Source organism: Gossypium hirsutum, chromosome D01 (genome assembly GCF_007990345.1).
Source record: "Gossypium hirsutum isolate 1008001.06 chromosome D01, Gossypium_hirsutum_v2.1, whole genome shotgun sequence".
Taxonomy (NCBI): domain Eukaryota; kingdom Viridiplantae; phylum Streptophyta; class Magnoliopsida; order Malvales; family Malvaceae; genus Gossypium; species Gossypium hirsutum.
Window position 1 is genome coordinate 10,158,912 of NC_053437.1, and position 19,624 is coordinate 10,178,535.

Here is a 19,624-nt window from a genome sequence, read left to right on the forward strand (position 1 = left end):
ATTGATTGAATGTGAGTGAATTAATTTTAAAAGCAACTTTTTTTATGCTCCGAACTAGTAAATTAAGTCAGGTAACACCTCGTGCTCGACTCCGACAACGGTCTCGAGTAAGGGGTGTTACAAATATAATCACAATATATTGTGACCTGGTATCTTTGAGCTATTCTTTCATGATCATGTCTATCCATTGTTCTAAAGGATAAAACCATTAAAAGAGAATGGCTAAATTTTTCATCTCCGGACTAATTTCATCTTGAGCAGCCATAGTCTAAATAGATTAAACTTCCTAAATGTTAATTTAAATGGTTAATTATGAATTTGGTCCTTAAAATATATATTTTTATTTTTTAATAATAATTCTAAAATCTTAAAAAATCTAAAAAATAAATAAAAATTATTTTAAAAAATTCAACAAATATAATCTTCAATGTTTATAAAATTTATCATTTTAGTTCTAATTTTAAAAAATTCAATAAATTTGGCACTCAACATTTACAAAATCTATCAATTTAGTCTTAACTCTATAAATTATAAAATATATATATATTAAAAAAAATTATTTTTTAACCATTTATAACCCATCAATTAATCCATGTGAAATATTAAAATTAAAAAAAAAGAGTATAATCTTTCAAGCCACTTACCAAAGAATTCTAAAAATTTGATTTCAAGTCACTTGCAAAATAGCTTTAAAATATTAGGATAAAATATAAAAAATAGGGTTTTGTTTAAAATTATATTTCGATCATCCAATTTTTAAAAGTTATATAATAGCCACTAATGTTATCGAATATTATTATATTTTGATCACTTATTTAAAATTATTGAATGATATTTAAATGATTACATGAATTAACTCAACTAAATCTCAATTCTTATTGTATAGAGTCACTAAAACAAATATTGATGACCGCAAACAATAATCTATATATCTATATATATAAACAGATATATAGATTGCTCTTTGTTGCCATCAATCATGAAAGAAGGTCCTTTTAACCTTAAAAGGACATTTCTGATAGATAGAGATAGATAGATAGATTGTTATTTACCGTCATCATTCAACTATTTCCATAGCCCAGTATACAATAAGAGTTGATTCATATGATTATTTAAATATCTTTCAATAAATTTAAAAATTGAGTATCCACATTATAATTCTTTTTATTTCCAATATTATATATAAAGAAAAGCAGAAAAAGAAAGAAATCGCTCGCCCCCATAACTGCCTCCATGCATGAAAAGCAGTAAAGTTGCTCACCAGACCTGACCACTGACCATACAGCCACCGCCCACTAGTCCATCCTCTTCTAATCCCTTTCCCACTCTTGCCTGTGAAGCCATAACACTTGCTTTCCTCCTCCTGCTCTCTTCACATCATTATCCTTATCTACAATCACGGGACCATTAATCATATACTGCTTCCACCATACCAAATTTCAAATAAATATTTTACTTGAAAAGGATAGTAACAAAATAGTAAGTTTATGTTACATCAAATACATTACCGTATCTGTAAAAATAATTGACCCTACTGTGCACCAAACAATATTAAAATAAAAGGAAAAGAAGTTAGAAGCTTAAATGTTTTTAACCGCCAGCACATGAAAACAATGATGAGGCCCATCATTTAATCCTCCAAACAAAGCCAAATATCTAAATGCTTTTTCACTTTTAGATAAAGAACATGAGGCAAAGAACTCATTTGGAGATACTAGGTTTTAAGTCCAAACAACCGATGGCCCTGTCCCAAAGAGATTTCATCTTAAACACAACATCAACAACAACAATCCCTTCTCATTTACAACCCTCCTTCATTAATCCCATCAAACAAAGCATGCAAAGATCAAGAACTAGTACCAAAAGTGTTCCAGTTGAAATGGCTACTGCAATTGCAAATCCTCCTGTTGAAATAGGCACCAGAGGCACTGTAGGATCCTTAGTCATGCAAGAGATTGAGTACTTCAGCCAGCTTGAATTAAGAAGCAAAGACAGCTCAAAGAAGCCTCATTCCAATGTTGGACCTGTTGTACCAACTCAGAAGAAGAAAAAGAGAGGAAGCAGCAAGCTAATACCAAGCATATGTTCTATGGTGGAAATTTCAGACAACAGGTCACTTGGGATTTCAGGTCTCAGTTATAGGAACCTGAAATCTGATGTGAACAAGTTGCAGGTCTAGAAATGCTTTGGGAAAGTTTAGAGAACCCAAGCTTCTTGAGTCGATTTGTTACAGGGTTTGACCATGCTCTATCAGGATATTTCCCACACTTTATGTCCACAACTTCAACAATGTTAGATACTTTTTTGTCACTTTTCTGTCTGCTAGGAGTTCTATCTAAAGCTATATTCTCAAAACCAAGCATTGGAATCTGGTGGGTGCTTTTGGACAAGCTTTTTGTCTTCTGGGAAGTTTGGTGGTGTTTGTAACTTATGTAATTGTTGTCATTGCCACTGGTGCTTGCTCCATCCAAAGATTTCCTTAGCTGTAATCTTTTAGGAGTGGGAGAACCACAGGCAACTGATGTAGGAATTGTCTGAGATTTGTGTCTGAAAGACACCGGTGTTTTAGGTGCCGGTTTAACGGAGTCCAGTTCCCGTGTCATAAGGGAACTGATTGTTCCCTTAGTCCCCACCTTAATTGATCCTCCACCGCCCTTGATAGCTTCTAGTTTTTGCACCATGTTTCCTCTGTATTTTTAAGATATTGTCACCCTTTGAGAACCTGTTTTCCAAGTTAATATTTCAACAAAAGATTGTCCAGGAGCCTGTCATCCAACAACAAACGAAATTACACTGATTTCAGTCTATATGTAGCTTATATGCTTCATAGTTGAGTGACAATTTTCAACAAGTAGAAAAGCTACAGATATTGAACTTGCAGGGTTCTCCATTAAAGCAGTGCTGTTTTTACCATTTTCACAGCGACCCAAGGAAAGCAAATAGATCAAGAAAAGGCTGAAAAGCTACATCCATAGTTATATAGAAACAAAAGAAAGAGAGCAAATCCATAAATGTAATGAGAAAATTTCCAGTTTTCATCGAAATTTCAGGTCAGTTCTTGCAATATGAAATTGCAGGTTTAGATTATGAATCAATCTCTCAAGCAGTTTTCCAGATTTAGCATCAAATCCCATCATAAAATCAAAACCATGGATCAAAAAGAAAACGTTGATCCCATCAGGAAACAAGCAGAAACACCACCCAACTAAATCAAACCAGAAAGTAAGAAATTTCACCTAAATCCAGGCAACCAAAAAATCATGGAATCCGAAAGGGGAAAAAATCGACAATCTTTTCTACAGCATAACAATTATATCTGACCTAAACAAGTTCAACACTTTCTAATCAGAAAAGGCTGACATTAAAAAGGCTTACCACTTTATAATACCAAAGTGCATTGAAGTGTGGACTCAGCAACTTTGAAGATGACAGGATGAATTGAAAACACAACTAAAAAGTGAAACTGAACTTTAAATTTTTTTTGTAAATAAAAAATCTATCACATTTGTTTTGTTTTTCTGATTATGTCGCCTTATTTGAAATCTAACTTTGTGATGAATAGTGTTATGTCTTATTTGTTTCTTGTCAGACCAGTCAACCAACACCAATCATAGTGCAGCAAAAAACATGACTTGCCAGTTACCAACCATGTTCCAATAACCAATGGTACGTTGCCACTTATAAAAATGTTTACTTTGAGTGCAAGTCCGCCTACCATTGCCGGAGAAAAATGAAGGCTTTTAACCGTGAGACTTACTATTAACTTGGTTAGATTCATGGAAGGGGTGAGAAAAGTGAAGTCTTTACCAATGGCCTGTTAAACCCATTTTGGATCTATGAAATTGGGCTACTCTCTCAATGAGTAAATACATCTATCTTAAAGGTTTCATGCATGGGCCAAAAACTAAATCTGGAATTACTGAAACCAGTTAAGGATAAATTGCCGACAACGGGTAGATGTCACTTTTGGGTGTGTAAGTTCAATTATATCGTTTGCTATGTGGAGCAGTGGAAGGGGAACAAAAACTACTCATCTCTACTGATATAAATTCTTTATTAAATTTAGTACCAAAAATAAATCGGATACTAACTCAATAGAATAATAACGAAATTATTTTTATTTTATAAAATAAATTATATTATTTTAAAAATATTTTTTTATTTTATATTTTTTTATAAAAATATAAATACTTAAATGGGTAAATTACACATAAAAGCCCTATTTTTTAAAAATTTACCGAAATAGGCCCGATATTTTATTATTTACCGGAATGGGCTATTTTTCCCAAAATCGCGTCTACGTCAGCGCGATGTCAGGGGATGTGTCAGCAAATCGCGTCCACGTCAGCGCGATTACTTACATGGCAACAAATTGCGTCCACGTAAGCGCGATTTGCTGACGTGGAAGCAATAATTCATGAATAGTTTATGTTTTTTAGCTTGAAAAACTTTAAAAGGCCATAACTTTTGGCTCGGTTGTCCGATTGAGACGATTTTTTTTATTTCGAATAACTTTTCGAGATCTACGCGTTGACAAACAGCCGAAGGCGGTTTGCTGCAGTTTTCGTCGAAAAAGATCCTTTTTTGCCTCTAAATTTTGATTTTTTCGGTTTAAAATTGAATTTTGAAACATTCAAATCATTATTTTCCTTATTTATTTGAAGTAAACACCGGATTTTTTTTTACAGAATTGTTGTATTATTTTTTCTGATTTGACACGGTTATGGAATAGGTCCGATAAATCGTTAGAACGTAAGTAATATAATTAAGATAATAACAATATTTTTATAATATGTCAGTCAATTAGTTTAACTTAGTTGGTTAAGATGCTTGCTCTTTTCCCTTAGTACCTTGGTTCAAATCTTGTTGGTAATAATTTTGAATCTTTTTTGTACTTGTTGCATTTATTTTTTTAATCAATTAACTCTTCAATATTACAGTAATACATTAATATGTATTATAATATGTATTATTAGGGGCAAAATACAAAAAAAGGGACAAATTACACATAAAAGCCCTATTTTTTTAAAATTTACCGAAATAGGCCCGGTATTTTATTATTTACCAGAATGGGCCATTTTCCCAAAATCGCGTCCACGTCAGCGCAATGTCAGGGGACGTGTCAGCAAATCACGTCCTCGTAGGCGCGATTTGTGTCCACGTAAGCAAATCGCGTTGACGTGGACGCGATTTGCTGACACGTCCCCTGATATCGTGCGCGCTGACGTGGACGCGATTTCGGGGAAAATGACCCATTCCGGTAAATAATAAAATATTAAGCCCATTTCGATAAATTTTAAAAAAATAGGACTTTTTTGGGTATTTTGCCCTACTTAAACTTCTATAATTTCCAATATTTATATTTTATTATTCAAACAAAACCATCTTTATTAATTATACCAATATTTATAAATATATTTATTTTGCAAGTGTCATATCATCCAACGAATGTAAATTGGGATAGACTTATAAAATTAGTACCAGAAAGTTCCCTTAATTATGTAAACTTTTTACTTAAATTGATAACTTCAAATTCAACTATATATATAAAGAATTAGCAAAAATAGTAGCTTTCATGAAAGAAATTAATAAAAACCAATAATTCAATCATCTATATATAATAAAAACCAACCGTTTAAGGTTTTTTATTTCTTTCAAGGAAAAGGTTACCTTTCCAATTTAAAATTAAAAAAAAAGATAATTTATGTTTGATTCTTAGCTTGATTTATATAGACATCATTGTTAATATGGAAAGATGTGGGTTCAACTGCGCTAAGGTGTATTATCCTTTTATTTATGAGTTAGGAGGGGTTATAGATAATTTTAGGTATTATGCCAAAAAAAGAAGATTTAATCAAAACTATAATGAGATTATTCAAACAAATAAAATAAAATAAAATATTTGCCTTACCACCAAAATAGACTTCTTAGTGCTTAGCGAAATTTTTTTAAGGGAAACTATATATTTAGTCATCTGAGTTTTTCCACCTTTTAAAAATTTGTTATTTTAGTCACTCCCATAATCCCATTAGATAAGTGGTAAATTTTAATCACTTTATTGTTAAATGCCTTTGATTACTAGATGGAATGTTGACGTGACAATATTTTGATTGGTATAATAATAAATTTAGCTCTTAACACTTTTTACATTCTATCAGTTTAGTCTTAATTCTAAAAAAATTAATAAATTTAACCCTCAATATTTATACATTTTATCAATTTAGTCCAAATTCTAAAAATGTATAATTTTGAAAAATTGGAAATATATATTATTTTTTAGAATTAGAACCAAAGCAAAGTGTTAATGGTTAAATTTGGTATTATGTCAATCAAAAGACTAGCACGCCAGTATTCCGTCTCATGACCAAAAGTATTTAATGGTAGAATAACTAAAATTGACAATTTATCTAATGATAATGATTAAAATAAGAAATTTTTTTAAATGAGTAACCAAAATAGAAACACGGAGAAACTCGGATGACTAAATAACAACTTACCCTTTTATTTTTGTTGTTCCATAGTAATGAGTTTAATGTGATGTCCCATGTTGAAAAGGTCCCCACTCCTCATTAGTGGGCCTCACCACTCACGTTACAAAATCAGACCAATCAAAATCAAGCGTCATGATCTCTTCATCACATCAAACCCTACCCTCCAAAAATAAATTAAAACGTTCTAATTATCGAATTTAAATGTCAATTTGTCCTCTCTTTTTTAACTTAAAAACAAATAATTTCATAACGTAGAATATGACAGTCAAGAGTATTTATCTAAGTTAAGTCATTAATTAATTAGACTTTACCTTATTATTATAATTAAAAAAACAAATAATTTCAAAAAAAAAAAAAAAATCAAAACCCCCTCTCTTTCTTCACTGTCTCTGCTTTCTCTGTCCCTTGTGTCTTACTCCATCTTTCTTCATAAAACTTTCTTACATTGTATGCAAAATCCCATTCTTTTTTTTTATTCATAAAACAATTTAATTTCCTAGAAAATCCCATTCACAACTTCCTCATTGCTTCAATCTACTTCATATTTGCTTCAATCTTTACAGCTTCATTTCCTCAAAATTTTCCCTTTGTTTCAATCTTTGAAATCCCATTTCTTCAAAAACCCATCGTTTTCTTCTCATTGTTTTGAAATGAGTAATTCCCAGGCAGCCAAGTCAACAAAGCCTTCAAAGGCTTCAACTTTACCTCCTCCTTCAAACCCTCCAAAACCCTCTTCGCTTTCTTCTCATCTTGCAATGGTGGAACAAAAGCAAAGGATTCTGACCTCACTTTCCAAGCTCTCTGACCGTGATACTTACCAGATTGCCGTTGAAGATCTTGAAACGATAATCCAATCTATTTCCCATGAATCCCTTCCTATGTTACTCAATTGCCTTTTTGATTCTTCCAACGATCCAAAACCAGCTGTGAAAAAAGAATCCTTAAGGTTACTGTCAGTGCTATGTAATTGCCACGGTGAATTGGCAGCTTCCCATTTGGCTAAAATCGTTGCCCACGTTGTTAAAAGGCTGAAAGATGCTGATTCAGGTGTGAAAGATGCTTGTCGCGATTCGATTGGGGCCCTTTCAGGGCAGTATTTGAAAGGGGAGAATGGGGGGACTGTGGTGGGATTGTTTGTAAAGCCATTGTTCGAAGCAATGGGAGAACAGAATAAAGGGGTGCAATCTGGTGCGGCAACATGTATGGCTAAGATGGTGGAATGTGCTTCTGACCCTCCTTTGGCTGCTTTTCACAAGCTGTGTCCAAGGATCTGCAAGCTGTTGAATAACCAGAATTTTTTGGCTAAGGCTTCCCTTTTGCCAGTAGTGGCGAGTTTGTCACAGGTTTGGCATGTAGTTGTTTTTGGCTTGATTTTGATTATGTACGTTGTTCTAGGATATTGATGGTTTATATTGTTTGTTTTGTTGATGTTCAAGGGCACAGCTTAAATGAAAGTCTTGTAGTTTCTTAATTTGTATTTATGTGCTTGCTTACCTGGCTGATAATGTGCACCTTGTTATGTTTTAATAGAGCAAATTAGGTAGCTAGATGGGAAATACATTTTAGTATGTTTGAAGAATTTCACAAAAGAAGAACAAACTTTAGTTCTGTGAAAATTATGATTACCTTGTTGCAGGTGGGAGTGATTGCCCCGCAGAGCTTGGAACCTTTACTGCAAAGCATCCATGAATGCCTTGGGAGCACAGACTGGGCAACTCGGAAGGCAGCTGCTGATGCTTTAAGTGCCTTGGTTCTACATTCAAGCAACTTGATTGCAGATAGAGCATCTTCAACGATAACATTACTGGAGGATTGCCGATTTGATAGGGTAGTTTTCTAGAGCCATTTTTCTTTCATATAATGTTTTTATGCCTGCACTCAGTGTCACATACAAATCTGTGGTTACCAAATTTTGATATTATGTAGACATCACTGGTCCAAGACCATCTACTTCTTTTCTTCTTTTCATGAATGGATCTGGTCTATTGAGATGGTGCAAGTTATGCGCTTTCTCTCAACCTAAATTTCCCTTTTGTTGGGATAGAATACGTTTTTAGGGAAGTAGATAATGTCGATTTGGGCTAGATGAATTCCTGCTTTCTGAAATGGTTTCAAAGGGACTTTCAGTTTGTACATTATGATTGAGGAAGGCAGGGGACTTGTCTGATTCATTACTAATCAATATACATCAAGCATTGTGGTCCTCTGAATGATGTTGTTCATCAGTGTTTATCCATCACTCCCATCTCTTCTAATGAAACATATACGGTGTTACTCAACACTGATTTATGGAAATTTTATTGTGTTGAATAATGCTTAATAATTGGTTAAACAGATAAAACCTGTGAGAGATGCCATGACAGAAGCATTGCAATTATGGAAGAAGATTGCAGGGAAAGGGGATGATGGAGCTGCAGATTACCAGAAAGCCTCATCTCGTGGTAAGTATGTTTGTTATGTGCTTCTAAGTTTTATCGCTTGTCCTTCAGATGTTTAATACTTCTTTTGGATAAACTTATTTCAATTAATGCTGTAGATGGTGACAATACTCAAACTACTGAATCATCACAAAAGAATGGCTTGAAAAACCCAAATGCTGGTGGTAAAAAAAATGACCCATCAGTGAAGGATTCATCTAATAATCTTTCCCCTACTTCTGATTCTGTTTCCAAAGGCAAAGGTGGAAGCATTCCTGAAAAAGCAGTTGTAATTTTAAAGAAGAAAGCACCTGCATTAACGGACAAAGAGTTAAATCCTGAATTCTTCCAGAAACTTGAATCGAGGGGTTCTGGTGATTTGCCAGTTGAAGTAATTGTTCCTCGCAGATACTGTAATTCTTCAAACATGAAGGGTGAGGAAGAATCAGAACCGCATGATCCAGATGCAAGAAGAAGATTGAATTGTCTACGAAACAGCCAGACAGATGACATTCATGCATCTTCCAACTGCAAAGACCATAACATGGAGAGAGGAGCTGCTGATGTGGGGGATAAATGGCCTGAAGAGAAGATAAATGGGAAATACCTAAGAACAAAGGCATTTGAGGCTGATGGCAGGATAGATGTAAATCAAAGAGAACAATCTGGAAATCATTTGGGTTGCTCAAAGGTGGATGGACAGTCTGAAGGGTCATTCATCAGCAATAAAGGAAATTGGCTGGCTATTCAGAGGCAGCTATTGCAGCTTGAGAGACAACAAGCGAATCTCATGAACATGTTGCAGGTATTTTCTGAACTCTGTATTTAGGATCCTATTGAATGCTTTAATGATCAATAAGATTCGTTGTTATGTTGCAGGATTTTATGGGTGGTTCTCATCATAGCAGGGTAACTTTAGAAAACAGAGTTAGGGGTCTTGAGAGAATTGTTGAAGACATGGCTAGGGATTTATCAATATCTTCAGGCAGAAGCGGTAATTTTATGCCGGGGTTTGAGGGATCGTCTAACAGACCTTTAGGGAAATATAATGGCTTCTCTGACTATAGTTCTAAGTTCAATGGACAAATCCCATACGGAGAGAGGTTTGCGCAATCTGACAGAACTGCTCCGGGCGGCCGTGGAAGGGGACCTTCTTGGAGATCTGAAATTTCTGACGATTGGGATTTCCCTGCATTCGGTGCTTCCAGGAATGGGCAAATTGCATCAAGAAGAGATCCAGCTAGCAGCGGCCTGGATGGTAGATCACCCAAATCAGAACACGAGAGTGATCAGGTTGGTGGCAGGAGGGCTTGGGATAAAGGTCCAGGTCCTGTGAGGCTTGATGAAGGGCCTTCTGCTAGAAGTGTCTGGCAAGCATCAAAGGATGAAGCTACCTTGGAAGCAATTCGTGTAGCTGGTGAGGATAGTGGAGCATCGCGAACAGGATGTGCTCCTGAATTGATTGCTGAAGCTGTTGGAGATGATAATGTTGGACCGGAGCGAGATCCTATATGGACTTCTTGGAGCAATGCAATGCACGCCCTTCAAGTAGGTGATATGGATTCTGCTTATGCTGAGGTTCTGTCTACAGGGGATGATCTCTTGCTTATAAAACTAATGGATAGATCGGGCCCTGTGGTCGACCAACTATCCAATGAGTTAGCAAATGAGGCTTTGCATGCTATTCTGCAATTTCTTCTGGAGCAGGATTTGTTTGATATTTGTCTATCCTGGATTCAACAGGTATAGGTTTTTAATCCTTGATCATTTTAGTTAAAGCTGATTTAGTTAGACATTTTCTTTCTCAAAGTTTCAAATTACTCATTTTTCTCCTACAACTTTTTCAGCTGGTAGAAGTTGTGTTAGAAAATGGACCTGATGCACTGGGTATTTCTATGGAGTTGAAGAAAGAGCTTTTGTTGAATTTGCATGAGGCAGCTTCCACATTGGATCCACCTGAGGATTGGGAAGGTGTGGCACCTGACCAACTTCTATTGCAGTTAGCATCAACCTGGGGAATTGAGCTGCAACAGTTTGATAAGTAATCTCTGCTGGTTTTGAAATCTTGTGTTGTGCTTGCAAACTTCTTGATGAGGATACTGGTTCAATGCATTTATTTTACATGAATGGCAGATTAACTAAGCCTGCCTTGATTCAGAGGGACAAGAGTACTGTAAAAAGGATAAAATGTTTGGAAGATGAAACCATATCAAAGCACACCTGAAAGGTGTTTACAATCTAATGGTATAGCATGTTGTGGTTGAGACGATGGCTTAATGAGGTCTGTTTGAATCTTCTTGAATAGAGCTTGAAATTTTTATCAACTGTTAACATCGCTTGCAAAATATATCCAGACAAAAACATTTTCCATGGCTTTAGGTCATAGTTTACACAGAAATATGTTCCATGCCGCTGAAATCTGTCTTTTTACTTTAGTGAGCTTAATTTTTAGGTAGGTACCAAACAGACTTAAGCCAGTTAGTTCTTAGTTGATTTTTCCTATATGTTCTCTAATCAGCCAGACTCATATTTGGCGTCTTACAGAGACAGGATGTTCTAATGGCTTTTATTTTTGAACCTTGCCGATGCTTCTGACATTTTACGTTTTTATCAACACTCAGGCTATAAATAATACAGGTATAAAACTATAGAACAGCATGAATTACATAAAAGGAAACAAAATCAAGCATACCTTCATTTCTCAAAAGGAAGGAAAAAGAATCATAGTACTATCAGTATTTTACAAGGAACTAACTAACGACAACAATAATTTCTGTACATATGGTGCTGCAGTGCAACTAAAGCCCCAAAGCATGCCCCAAATCCACAAAAAAACCCCAAAGGCTACATCACTGAACAGAAGATGAAATGCCTAAGGAACAGCCTTAGGTATGAAATTACCGCAGCACCAAAGAAAAGGACAACCCGAGCTCTGATATCCCTCTTTAGAGGAAAAAGCAGCATCTTGGAATAAAGTTTTTGAAACCAAAATTTAAATGTTCGGAGCTCGAACCACTGTCTATTTGGCAGCATACCAGTTTTGAGCACACTTGGCGTCAACAGCTAGTTCAACTTTAAGAGTGTTCTTTCCTCCAAAGGGCTTTGACATGCAGTCAACAACAATTGCTTTTGCAATCTCAGCCGACTCACTTGGTCCTTCCAAGATTACTTCATCATGAACCTGTTTTCTGAAGGCTGTTATTTCTAAAGAATTTGCAGGACAATGACTATAGATACACATCAATATGGTAACCTAAGAAATGTGATTGTGAAGACTGTACATAATAGTATAAAACTTGTGAAATAATTATATTGGTTCAAGACAACATGCGCATATTTATCAATAGTACTCATCAACTAAAGCACGAGTAACATCAGTAATGGAATGCAAAGACTAGTGAAATCATAAGAGTATTGACTTAAGAGTTCCAGAAAGAAGAATCAGGCAACATAGTCAAAATTTTGTTTCTTAAAGAATTAAAGTTTATATAGCCTTTAGACCACTACAAATAGAAAATTGAGTTAGAGCAAATAGATGAAAATATAAAAGGCATAACCTGTAAAAGAAGCCTCCAGCCAAGCTCCTTTAGACGTTCATTCTTTGATATTTGTAACATAGCACACATTGCAACATCAGCGGCACTCCCCTGTAACACCTCAACTAGATGAGAGAGAGAGTGAGTGAGAAAGAGAGTTTTAGTTGAGTGCGTGAGAAAGAAGTGAACCTGCACTGGAGTATTGATAGCAGCCCGTTCAATATGACCTTTCTGAGCACGTGTACAATGAGCAAATGATGGGAAGCGGCGAGCCCTTCCAAGCAATGTTTTAACACAGCCGAATTTCTGAGCTTCAAATTTACGCTGTTTCTGCCATTCAAGCACTTCTTGTCTTTCTTTGTACCATAGATCAACAGTGTTCCTTGCTTCTTCTACAGAAACCTGAGAGGTGAAACAATAATGAACTTGGTGGCTTAATGGATTTTAAGTTTTAACTGTTATTTTAGGTTTCAAGCATACCTTCCAATCCTTAGCAAGCCCCACAGGAGTTTTTCCATATGCAATGGAAAAGTTAAGCATTTTAGCTTTTCTTCTTTCAGAAGCAAAGGCATCCTGAAAAGAAACACAATTTTCAACCCGGTTGGATTCAACAATCAAAATCAATCCAGATTACAATAACAGTTGGGTAATAATATCCCAAGATATGCAAAGCCACTCCAAATCAATGTCCATTTTACATTTATAAATACACTATGTTGAGCAAACCAATGACAATGACTTCAAAACAAAACATCAAATCTTTAACAACTTTCAAATTGCAAAAGCAGTTTAGGTCATACTTGAATCACAGTCATTGATATAGCAAGATATCTAAGACAAGTTTCCAGAATAAACATATGTTAAGATGTTTGGACAATTACTAGCCAAATCCTTGTCATCAGATCTTCACCATTTTCTGTACATCATTTAGGTGAATGAAATTATTTGAGCTGATTTCTCTACCCACCATTAGGTGAATGCTCACAACCAAAAATGATTTTTTACTTCACCTTTAAAAGTGGAACTGGCGGTTTCTCTTCACCAGGTTGAGGATGCCACTCAAGAAGAACTTGCCCCTCTTCAACGGCTTCATGGATATGAGAGTACATGTTCATTGCAGTCCTTGAATGGAAATCTCCACCAGCTTTGAAGGCATCCAACATACTTTTACAGTCAGCCAGATGTGCAAGAATCCTAAGTTCCAGCTGTAATATGAATTTATATTCTAATCAATACAAGAAATTACATGAAAAAGTAAGAAAGCTCGATGAACTTACCTGCCCATAATCTGCAACAACAAGAGAATTTCCAGGGGCAGCCACAAAGGCCTGACGTATCTTATATCGATCCTTCTCTAGAGCAGGTTGATTCTGAATTTAAAAAAACGCAAAAAGGATGTTAATACTATAAAGTTTACATCCCAATCCAGCAGACAAGAGACGGATGACCAGAGGAGCAACAAAAACTGTTTTTTTGTTTTCTTAATGCCCTACTCTGACAACTTTGTGGAGGAAGCAACCATGTCTACATGGCAGAAAACTAACTAAACTGTGATATGAATATTTATACTACTGAAGAAAACATGGTCCACCATGTTTCACCTCAAGAAAATTGTCTTTGCTACCTGACTGACGTAGTGGTTATAGGCATGTATCAAACCTTGAGGTTCTAATAATTCAAATGCTAGCTAATATAATGGCAGAGAACAAAATAAAAGAAAAATGAACCTGCAAATTTGGTCTCCTTGCAGATAAGCGCCCAGTTTCTGTATTGATATTCAATGAACAATGGACACGCCCACCCTTTCCTGATACATTACTCCCCTGAAGTAAAAAGAGATCATTCTCAGTATAATCCATTCCAGGAATTTTAAGGTACAAAACTAGTAAAGTGAAATGAAATAATAGTTGAAGTTAAGGAAAAAATTATAAAAATGCCTTGATGATTTTCATGACTATTCAGACAGAGATAGGAGTTGCTCTTGAAAGACACAAGCTCTTAAACAAACTTCTGTTTTTTCTTTTTAACCAGATAAGTATTTGCAATAATGTACTCCAGGTATATGACAACTTAGCATATAATTTAAGTAACTGCCATCGCAATTCCATACATAATTTTACCGATTTGTTAGCACCTAGCAGCATCAACTACCCACATGATCAAATACCAAACCAGCATTTTGATAGCTTCCTCTGTTAACGATAAACTATAATTGACAGGAGAACATATGATGCAATCCTGTTGCCACCCTCCTAGTAGTATTACCACACAATAGTGGATACATGCACAGCTCTCATCATTTGGTAGAAATTTTGACCAAGAAGCACTAGCATAAGTCCTCAATTAAAAATATATATAAAAGATACTAGAGATGGAAAGTAAGCCAGGCATATTAGAAAACTGTAAAAGCTGATTAACATGTATGACCAACCAAACAAGGCATCAAAATCACCTGCAAGGGTAGAATGAAATTGGATATAAGGGAGTCGATAGAGCAAACTTCACATAATGATGCAATAGCATGGCATGCCTCCCTCCCCTTTTCCTCATCCTCAAAAGCTGCAAAAGCAGTTCCATATGCAGATTTATCAACTGCAGTCATTGTTTCAGGATAATCATCAATATCACCATCACCGGTGTCCTCTGTGAAATCATATTCAGCGGAAACCTTCCCAGCTAAGCTCTTCAAAGCAACACCACTAACGGATGGCCAACCAGTGGCAGTGTAAATCTCAGCAGGGAGCTTAACACCAATGCTACATAGCTTAATATTGCGAAACTTAGTGGGAGCCTTTTTGCCTTCTTCAATCACTTTATCAACATTTGGAATTTTGAAAGTTTTCTCATCAGGGAGGCTCACATTTGGATCCTTGCTGTAATAAGAAACAATCACGTTAATAGTTGGGAAGTTTCAAATTTTCAACACACTCTCTATCTCCATCTCTATCCACACCCTGAAAGTTCTCTAATCATGAAGGCTCAAATTTGGATCCACAGCACACAAACACACACACATGCACATCTTTTGGATAATGAAAAATTATATTTGATTGGTTGATGGTATGAATAATTCCACAGGTTACAGGAAATGAATGTTCACAAGCAACATCAAGTTCTGAATTTCTTGCACTGCCTCCATACAACCAACAACAACAGTTAGCAAGGACTTAACAGCAAGAAATTTGAATATAGGCATGTAATTAGGATATTAACAATATTTCTGATTTAGGAAACGACAAAATGCATCTTGCTCACTTATATTCAATATACTGCCCAAATTTCAATGCAATGTGCAGATTAATATTGATGTTCTTGTACCAAATTAGTACCTGTTAAGTATGCCACCATAAAGAAGCTGGCGGAGCTGAGTATCACTACCCACATTCATGTACTTGGCATCATCACAATATCTAGATGCCCAAATGCGAAACCTATTAGCAGCAATCTCTTGCTCTACTTTAGCAACCTTCTCTAGCTGAGCAAGATACATCCGATCAACCAACATTCCCTCACGTTCCATTTTTACAAGAATCTCACCAAATGGCCGCCAATACTCTTCATAGAAGTGATACATGGACTTTCCAGGAATTGTTTTACCATCAAACACCCAAGACATGCTTGATAGTTTGTTTTTCAAGCTCTCGTAAAGCCTCAGTGTGCTTATAGAATCTAAGGCAGAATAACAAATCCATAATTTGCGTTCTTCCCGCTGTAACTCCTCAACAGGGGCAATGGTGATCATTTTTCCCTCAGATCCATCTTTTTTCACCTTTTTCTTGCCAAAAATGGTTTTCATTGATGTTTTACCTATCAGTTCCTTTTCTTCTTTACGCCACGTGCTCCTTTGCATAACATTTCTATCACCCGTAAGTGCTTCAAGAGAATAACCACCCAATGTACGTCTTGATGAGTCCCACAACCGTGCCATATGCATTGTATCAGCATAAAATCCAGAAACCTCAAGCCCATAGTTATTGATAACATGACTGTCAAAACTATAATTGTGCCACACCTGTACATCAACATCAAATTTGTTTCAGGACTAGGTATGATCTAGTGCTCCAATGGGGTAAGCAGTAGCTAGCACATAAAAAAGGAGAAGCATATCAGCAGAAACGTGAGAAAAGACAAAGTGTACTTCACCTTTTTGATGGATTGATCTTCAAAAAATGGAACAAATTCCTTCAGAAGATCCCTGCCACCACCATCTAGAATATCGACCCAGATACAGGACTTCCCATTTCCAAAATCTGCATCTGCTCCCGAATAAATACTGAAACATGTTATCTCACCATGATCAACAGGTGTCTCTTGCTTCACATCAATATTAGATACCTGCAAATACACTACATCAGCAAATAGACAATAACTCATTCACATCTAGACTGGATAGTGCTTGAAGCAAATATTATCTACAACAAGATGGTAAAAGAGATATGTACTAGCAGAACTAATACCTCAGTATCACATGCATGAACAAGATGCCTGAATTTGGTTGTAAGCATCAGAACAACTTCCTTCGCGACGGAGATATTATCTACAACAAGAACCTGGTCATAAATCTTAGCAAGCTGCTTGTGAATATCATTTCGATAAACTGGGAGATTTTCTTCACTGCTAGCCACCCCATTTTCATTGGCTTGGTCCCTTCTGGTTACATTAGGATCCATATGTCCTCTGTCTTGGATGTCATCTGAAACTGCCCCCTGTGACGAGCCATTTAACTGCTTGGAACCATTTACCCTATCGGAAGTTACACTTTTGGCTCTAGAAATTTGTTTACTGCTAGTTGGGGGTTGTGGAGAATGATCCTCAAATAGAAAATCACCATCTTCACTGGTTCCAAGGTCTTCGTGGTCATCAAAGACCAGCCCTGGCAATGATCCATTACCAGAAACTTCGGTCCTATTCAGCTGCTTAAAACCATTTATTTCATCAGTAGCTACGGTGTTTTCAATGGATAGTTGACTATTACTGGTTGGTAGGGGTGGGCAATGACTCTCGAAAAGAGTAACACTTCTCCCATTATTTCCGGAAATTGATTCTTCTTTGTTAGTTGTCTTAAATAGGGAGCCAGTCAGCTTCAGATTTAAGTATTGTTGGTCGTCGGAAGAAAAATTACGGCCTTTAAAGCTCTCCTTTGCCATCTCCTTATTTTTCTTCACCCTATAAGCTTCTTTTTCCCATGAGTGTGCAGCATTGGGTATGCCATTAATTTTCGGAGTAAAAGTAAAATCATTCACTCGAAATGATGTTACTTCAGACTTTCCAAAACTAGCGGAGTTTTCATTCGTTTTATGGTCAACCCTTACTCCTTTGTACTTGTTATCAGAGAGATAACAATCTGGTTCAGGGTGGACCATTCTGGCATATTCAGAAGGAGCTACCTTAAGTCTCATATCTTTGGGATGATGGCAATGCCGGGAACTACTTGACATGGTTGCACTGAGAAAAGCACAGTGAACACTCTGCATTGTGCACATTTCTCGCCTGTAATGTAAAGAAAAGGCAAAAATTAACAGAAGCACCTATTAATTTGGATAAAGCACTTATTCTAGCATGTCATCTACCAAAAAGAACAAAAGAGTAAAGAAGGACAAAGGAATCTAGACTTCATGCAAATCGCAATTAGCACTCCCATCAGAGTATCACAACAACAACAAAAATATCATTGGCCCCACTTTATTTGCCATTTCCCTAAAGAAACTCACATTCTAAAAACTCAAGATACTACAGTACCATCCCAATAGCTTATGTACATCTTATGTCACATTTTACCACCATCCTACACTACTAACCCCAAAACCTTCTAGGAATATGCAACAGCAGCACATAATCTAAAAAAACCCAAATAAAGAGAGGGGGGAACAAAAAAAAGGCAGAAAACAGACACCTACACACCGAAAATAAACAAAAGCGATAAAAACGGCACCTTATCCGGTATACAATACCAAAACCCTCTTAAAACAGGCAACAGCAGCTAATGAAATGAAAACCAATTAAACAATATATACGTTCTTTTATAGGATAAATGAGCATCAAATTAACCAATAAACTAGCTAACCCCTCCCCCGGCGCCCAAATAGCACAGAGGAAAAGAAAAAGTTAAAGAGTGAAACCTTTGTAAGGCTCTAGAAGAAGCCAAAAAGAAGTGCCTGGAACGAGACCGAAAAAACCAAGAAGAAGAAGGGCAAAACGGTCTACCGAAAGGGGTAGCAGCAGTTTGGGAAGTAGAAGAAACAATCCCCATAGTAGCCATGATATCTGCAAGTCTAGCTAGCTTGCTGCTAGTGTTGTTTACTATACAAGGAGCCGTTTTGCTTGGTTTTTGTTGGGGGTCTTGCAGTGGCAAAGATGGAAAATTTTGGGGTATTGAAGGGTCAAGATTTTGGAGATTTTTGGAGGGTTTTTACAAGTTGGACCGTGACTGTGAGGGTTGCAGAGTTGAGGCCATGAAGAGAGAGAGAGAAAAAGAAGGAAGAGGGAACAAAAACAAAGGGAGATATGGACGAAAAACGCCTAAAACCCTTTCCTTTCCTTTCCTTTCCTTTCTTTTACGAGGGTAAATAAAACCCTCCACAGTCTTGAGACTCCAAACTAAGCTACAACACGATAAATTGTAACTTAGAAGTGCTTATAGCTGGTATTTCGGCTAATATCTTCTTTTGGTATAATTTTGACTTTATCCTTCTATTTTATGAAACTTAAGAAGTTAGTCTCTCTCTTCTAATTTGTCTTAATTTAGTTCTCGTACTTTACAAAAACTGAGAAATTAGTCTAGGTATGATAAATACATGAACTCGATTTGTTGCTTTTACTAATTTGTTACATATAAACCATTGAATTATTGAACTTTTACTAATTCCTCTTTATATAAATTGTGAAACTATTAATTTTCTTTTGAGTGGTTTACCGGCAAGGTCTTGACCGTGTTATTTAATTGGATTAGCTTTTAAATTTCTTGAATGTAGGATAACTAAATTGTGACAAATCAAAATAGAGTAATTAACTTTTCAAATTTCATGAAGGGATGAAATTCATAATGAAACCATCTTTTTTTTATTTATTTTCTTGAATTAAGGAATCAACTACGAAGAGAATTGCATATATGCCATTGTTCTTTGAATGAGACTTCTTTTAAGAAGAAATGGAAGAAATAAACTTTATTATTTGTTTAAAA

At 35.9% G+C, this 19,624-nt stretch overlaps 4 protein-coding genes and 1 long non-coding RNA gene across 7 annotated transcripts; 2 read left to right on the forward strand and 3 right to left on the reverse strand.

Annotated features, from left to right (window-relative positions):
- Positions 1-1,084: 1,084 nt before the first annotated feature.
- Positions 1,085-2,681, reverse strand: LOC121203521 (uncharacterized). Its single transcript, XM_041086990.1, has one exon. It carries the CDS (start codon positions 2,679-2,681, stop codon positions 2,133-2,135), a length of 549 nt encoding a protein of 182 aa, XP_040942924.1. The 3' UTR covers positions 1,085-2,132.
- On the reverse strand, positions 1,085-3,740 carry LOC107938623 (uncharacterized). The gene is made up of 2 exons (XR_001694949.2): positions 3,376-3,740; positions 1,085-1,390 (listed from the first exon to the last, which is right to left on the reverse strand). It is a non-coding gene; the product is annotated as an uncharacterized lncRNA (long non-coding RNA).
- Positions 1,688-3,087, forward strand: LOC107938622 (uncharacterized). The gene has a single exon (XM_016871850.2). The coding sequence runs from the start codon at positions 1,688-1,690 to the stop codon at positions 2,177-2,179; it is 492 nt and encodes a 163-aa protein (XP_016727339.1). The 3' UTR covers positions 2,180-3,087.
- Positions 3,741-6,860: 3,120 nt separating the features above from the next.
- LOC107938643 (microtubule-associated protein TORTIFOLIA1) lies at positions 6,861-12,093 on the forward strand. 2 transcript variants are annotated; one of them, XM_016871867.2, is made up of 6 exons: positions 6,861-7,834; positions 8,128-8,319; positions 8,827-8,932; positions 9,028-9,713; positions 9,788-10,651; positions 10,756-12,093. In XM_016871867.2, the coding sequence occupies exons 1-6, from the start codon at positions 7,142-7,144 to the stop codon at positions 10,951-10,953; spliced, it is 2,739 nt and encodes a 912-aa protein (XP_016727356.2). In that variant the 5' UTR covers positions 6,861-7,141; the 3' UTR covers positions 10,954-12,093. The 2 variants fall into 2 exon arrangements, with proteins under 2 accessions (XP_016727356.2, XP_040942926.1); XM_041086992.1 differs by having other exon boundaries at positions 9,166-9,713; positions 10,756-11,232.
- On the reverse strand, positions 11,582-19,054 carry LOC107938642 (DNA polymerase I B, chloroplastic/mitochondrial). Of its 2 annotated transcripts, XM_016871866.2 has the most exons (12): positions 18,564-19,054; positions 16,902-17,934; positions 16,588-16,779; positions 15,774-16,456; positions 14,897-15,317; positions 14,172-14,267; positions 13,722-13,814; positions 13,455-13,649; positions 12,925-13,017; positions 12,634-12,846; positions 12,466-12,555; positions 11,582-12,089 (listed from the first exon to the last, which is right to left on the reverse strand). In XM_016871866.2, exons 1-12 carry the CDS (start codon positions 18,701-18,703, stop codon positions 11,928-11,930), a joined length of 3,411 nt encoding a protein of 1,136 aa, XP_016727355.2. In that variant the 5' UTR covers positions 18,704-19,054; the 3' UTR covers positions 11,582-11,927. The 2 variants fall into 2 exon arrangements, 1 of the variants encoding a protein (XP_016727355.2); XR_005909277.1 differs by lacking the exons at positions 11,582-12,089; positions 12,466-12,555; positions 12,634-12,846 and having other exon boundaries at positions 13,455-13,669; positions 18,564-19,051.
- Between the last annotated feature and the right edge of the window lie 570 nt (positions 19,055-19,624).

Bases quoted from the DNA above. Each gene is read 5' to 3' on its own strand.
- LOC107938622 (XM_016871850.2), top strand. From the start codon at position 1,688: ATGAGGCAAAGAACTCATTTGGAGATACTAGGTTTTAAGTCCAAACAA.
- LOC121203521 (XM_041086990.1), bottom strand. From the start codon at position 2,681: ATGGTGCAAAAACTAGAAGCTATCAAGGGCGGTGGAGGATCAATTAAG.
- LOC107938643 (XM_016871867.2), top strand. From the start codon at position 7,142: ATGAGTAATTCCCAGGCAGCCAAGTCAACAAAGCCTTCAAAGGCTTCA. The intron at 8,933-9,027 runs GTAAGTATGTTT...TTAATGCTGTAG, and splicing joins CCAGAAAGCCTCATCTCGTG to ATGGTGACAATACTCAAACT. The intron at 10,652-10,755 runs GTATAGGTTTTT...CAACTTTTTCAG, and splicing joins GTCTATCCTGGATTCAACAG to CTGGTAGAAGTTGTGTTAGA.
- LOC107938642 (XM_016871866.2), bottom strand. From the start codon at position 18,703: ATGGCTACTATGGGGATTGTTTCTTCTACTTCCCAAACTGCTGCTACC. The intron at 13,815-14,171 runs GTTCATTTTTCT...TTTTAAATTCAG, and splicing joins CAAGGAGACCAAATTTGCAG to AATCAACCTGCTCTAGAGAA. The intron at 12,847-12,924 runs GTATGCTTGAAA...TTCACCTCTCAG, and splicing joins GGCTTGCTAAGGATTGGAAG to GTTTCTGTAGAAGAAGCAAG.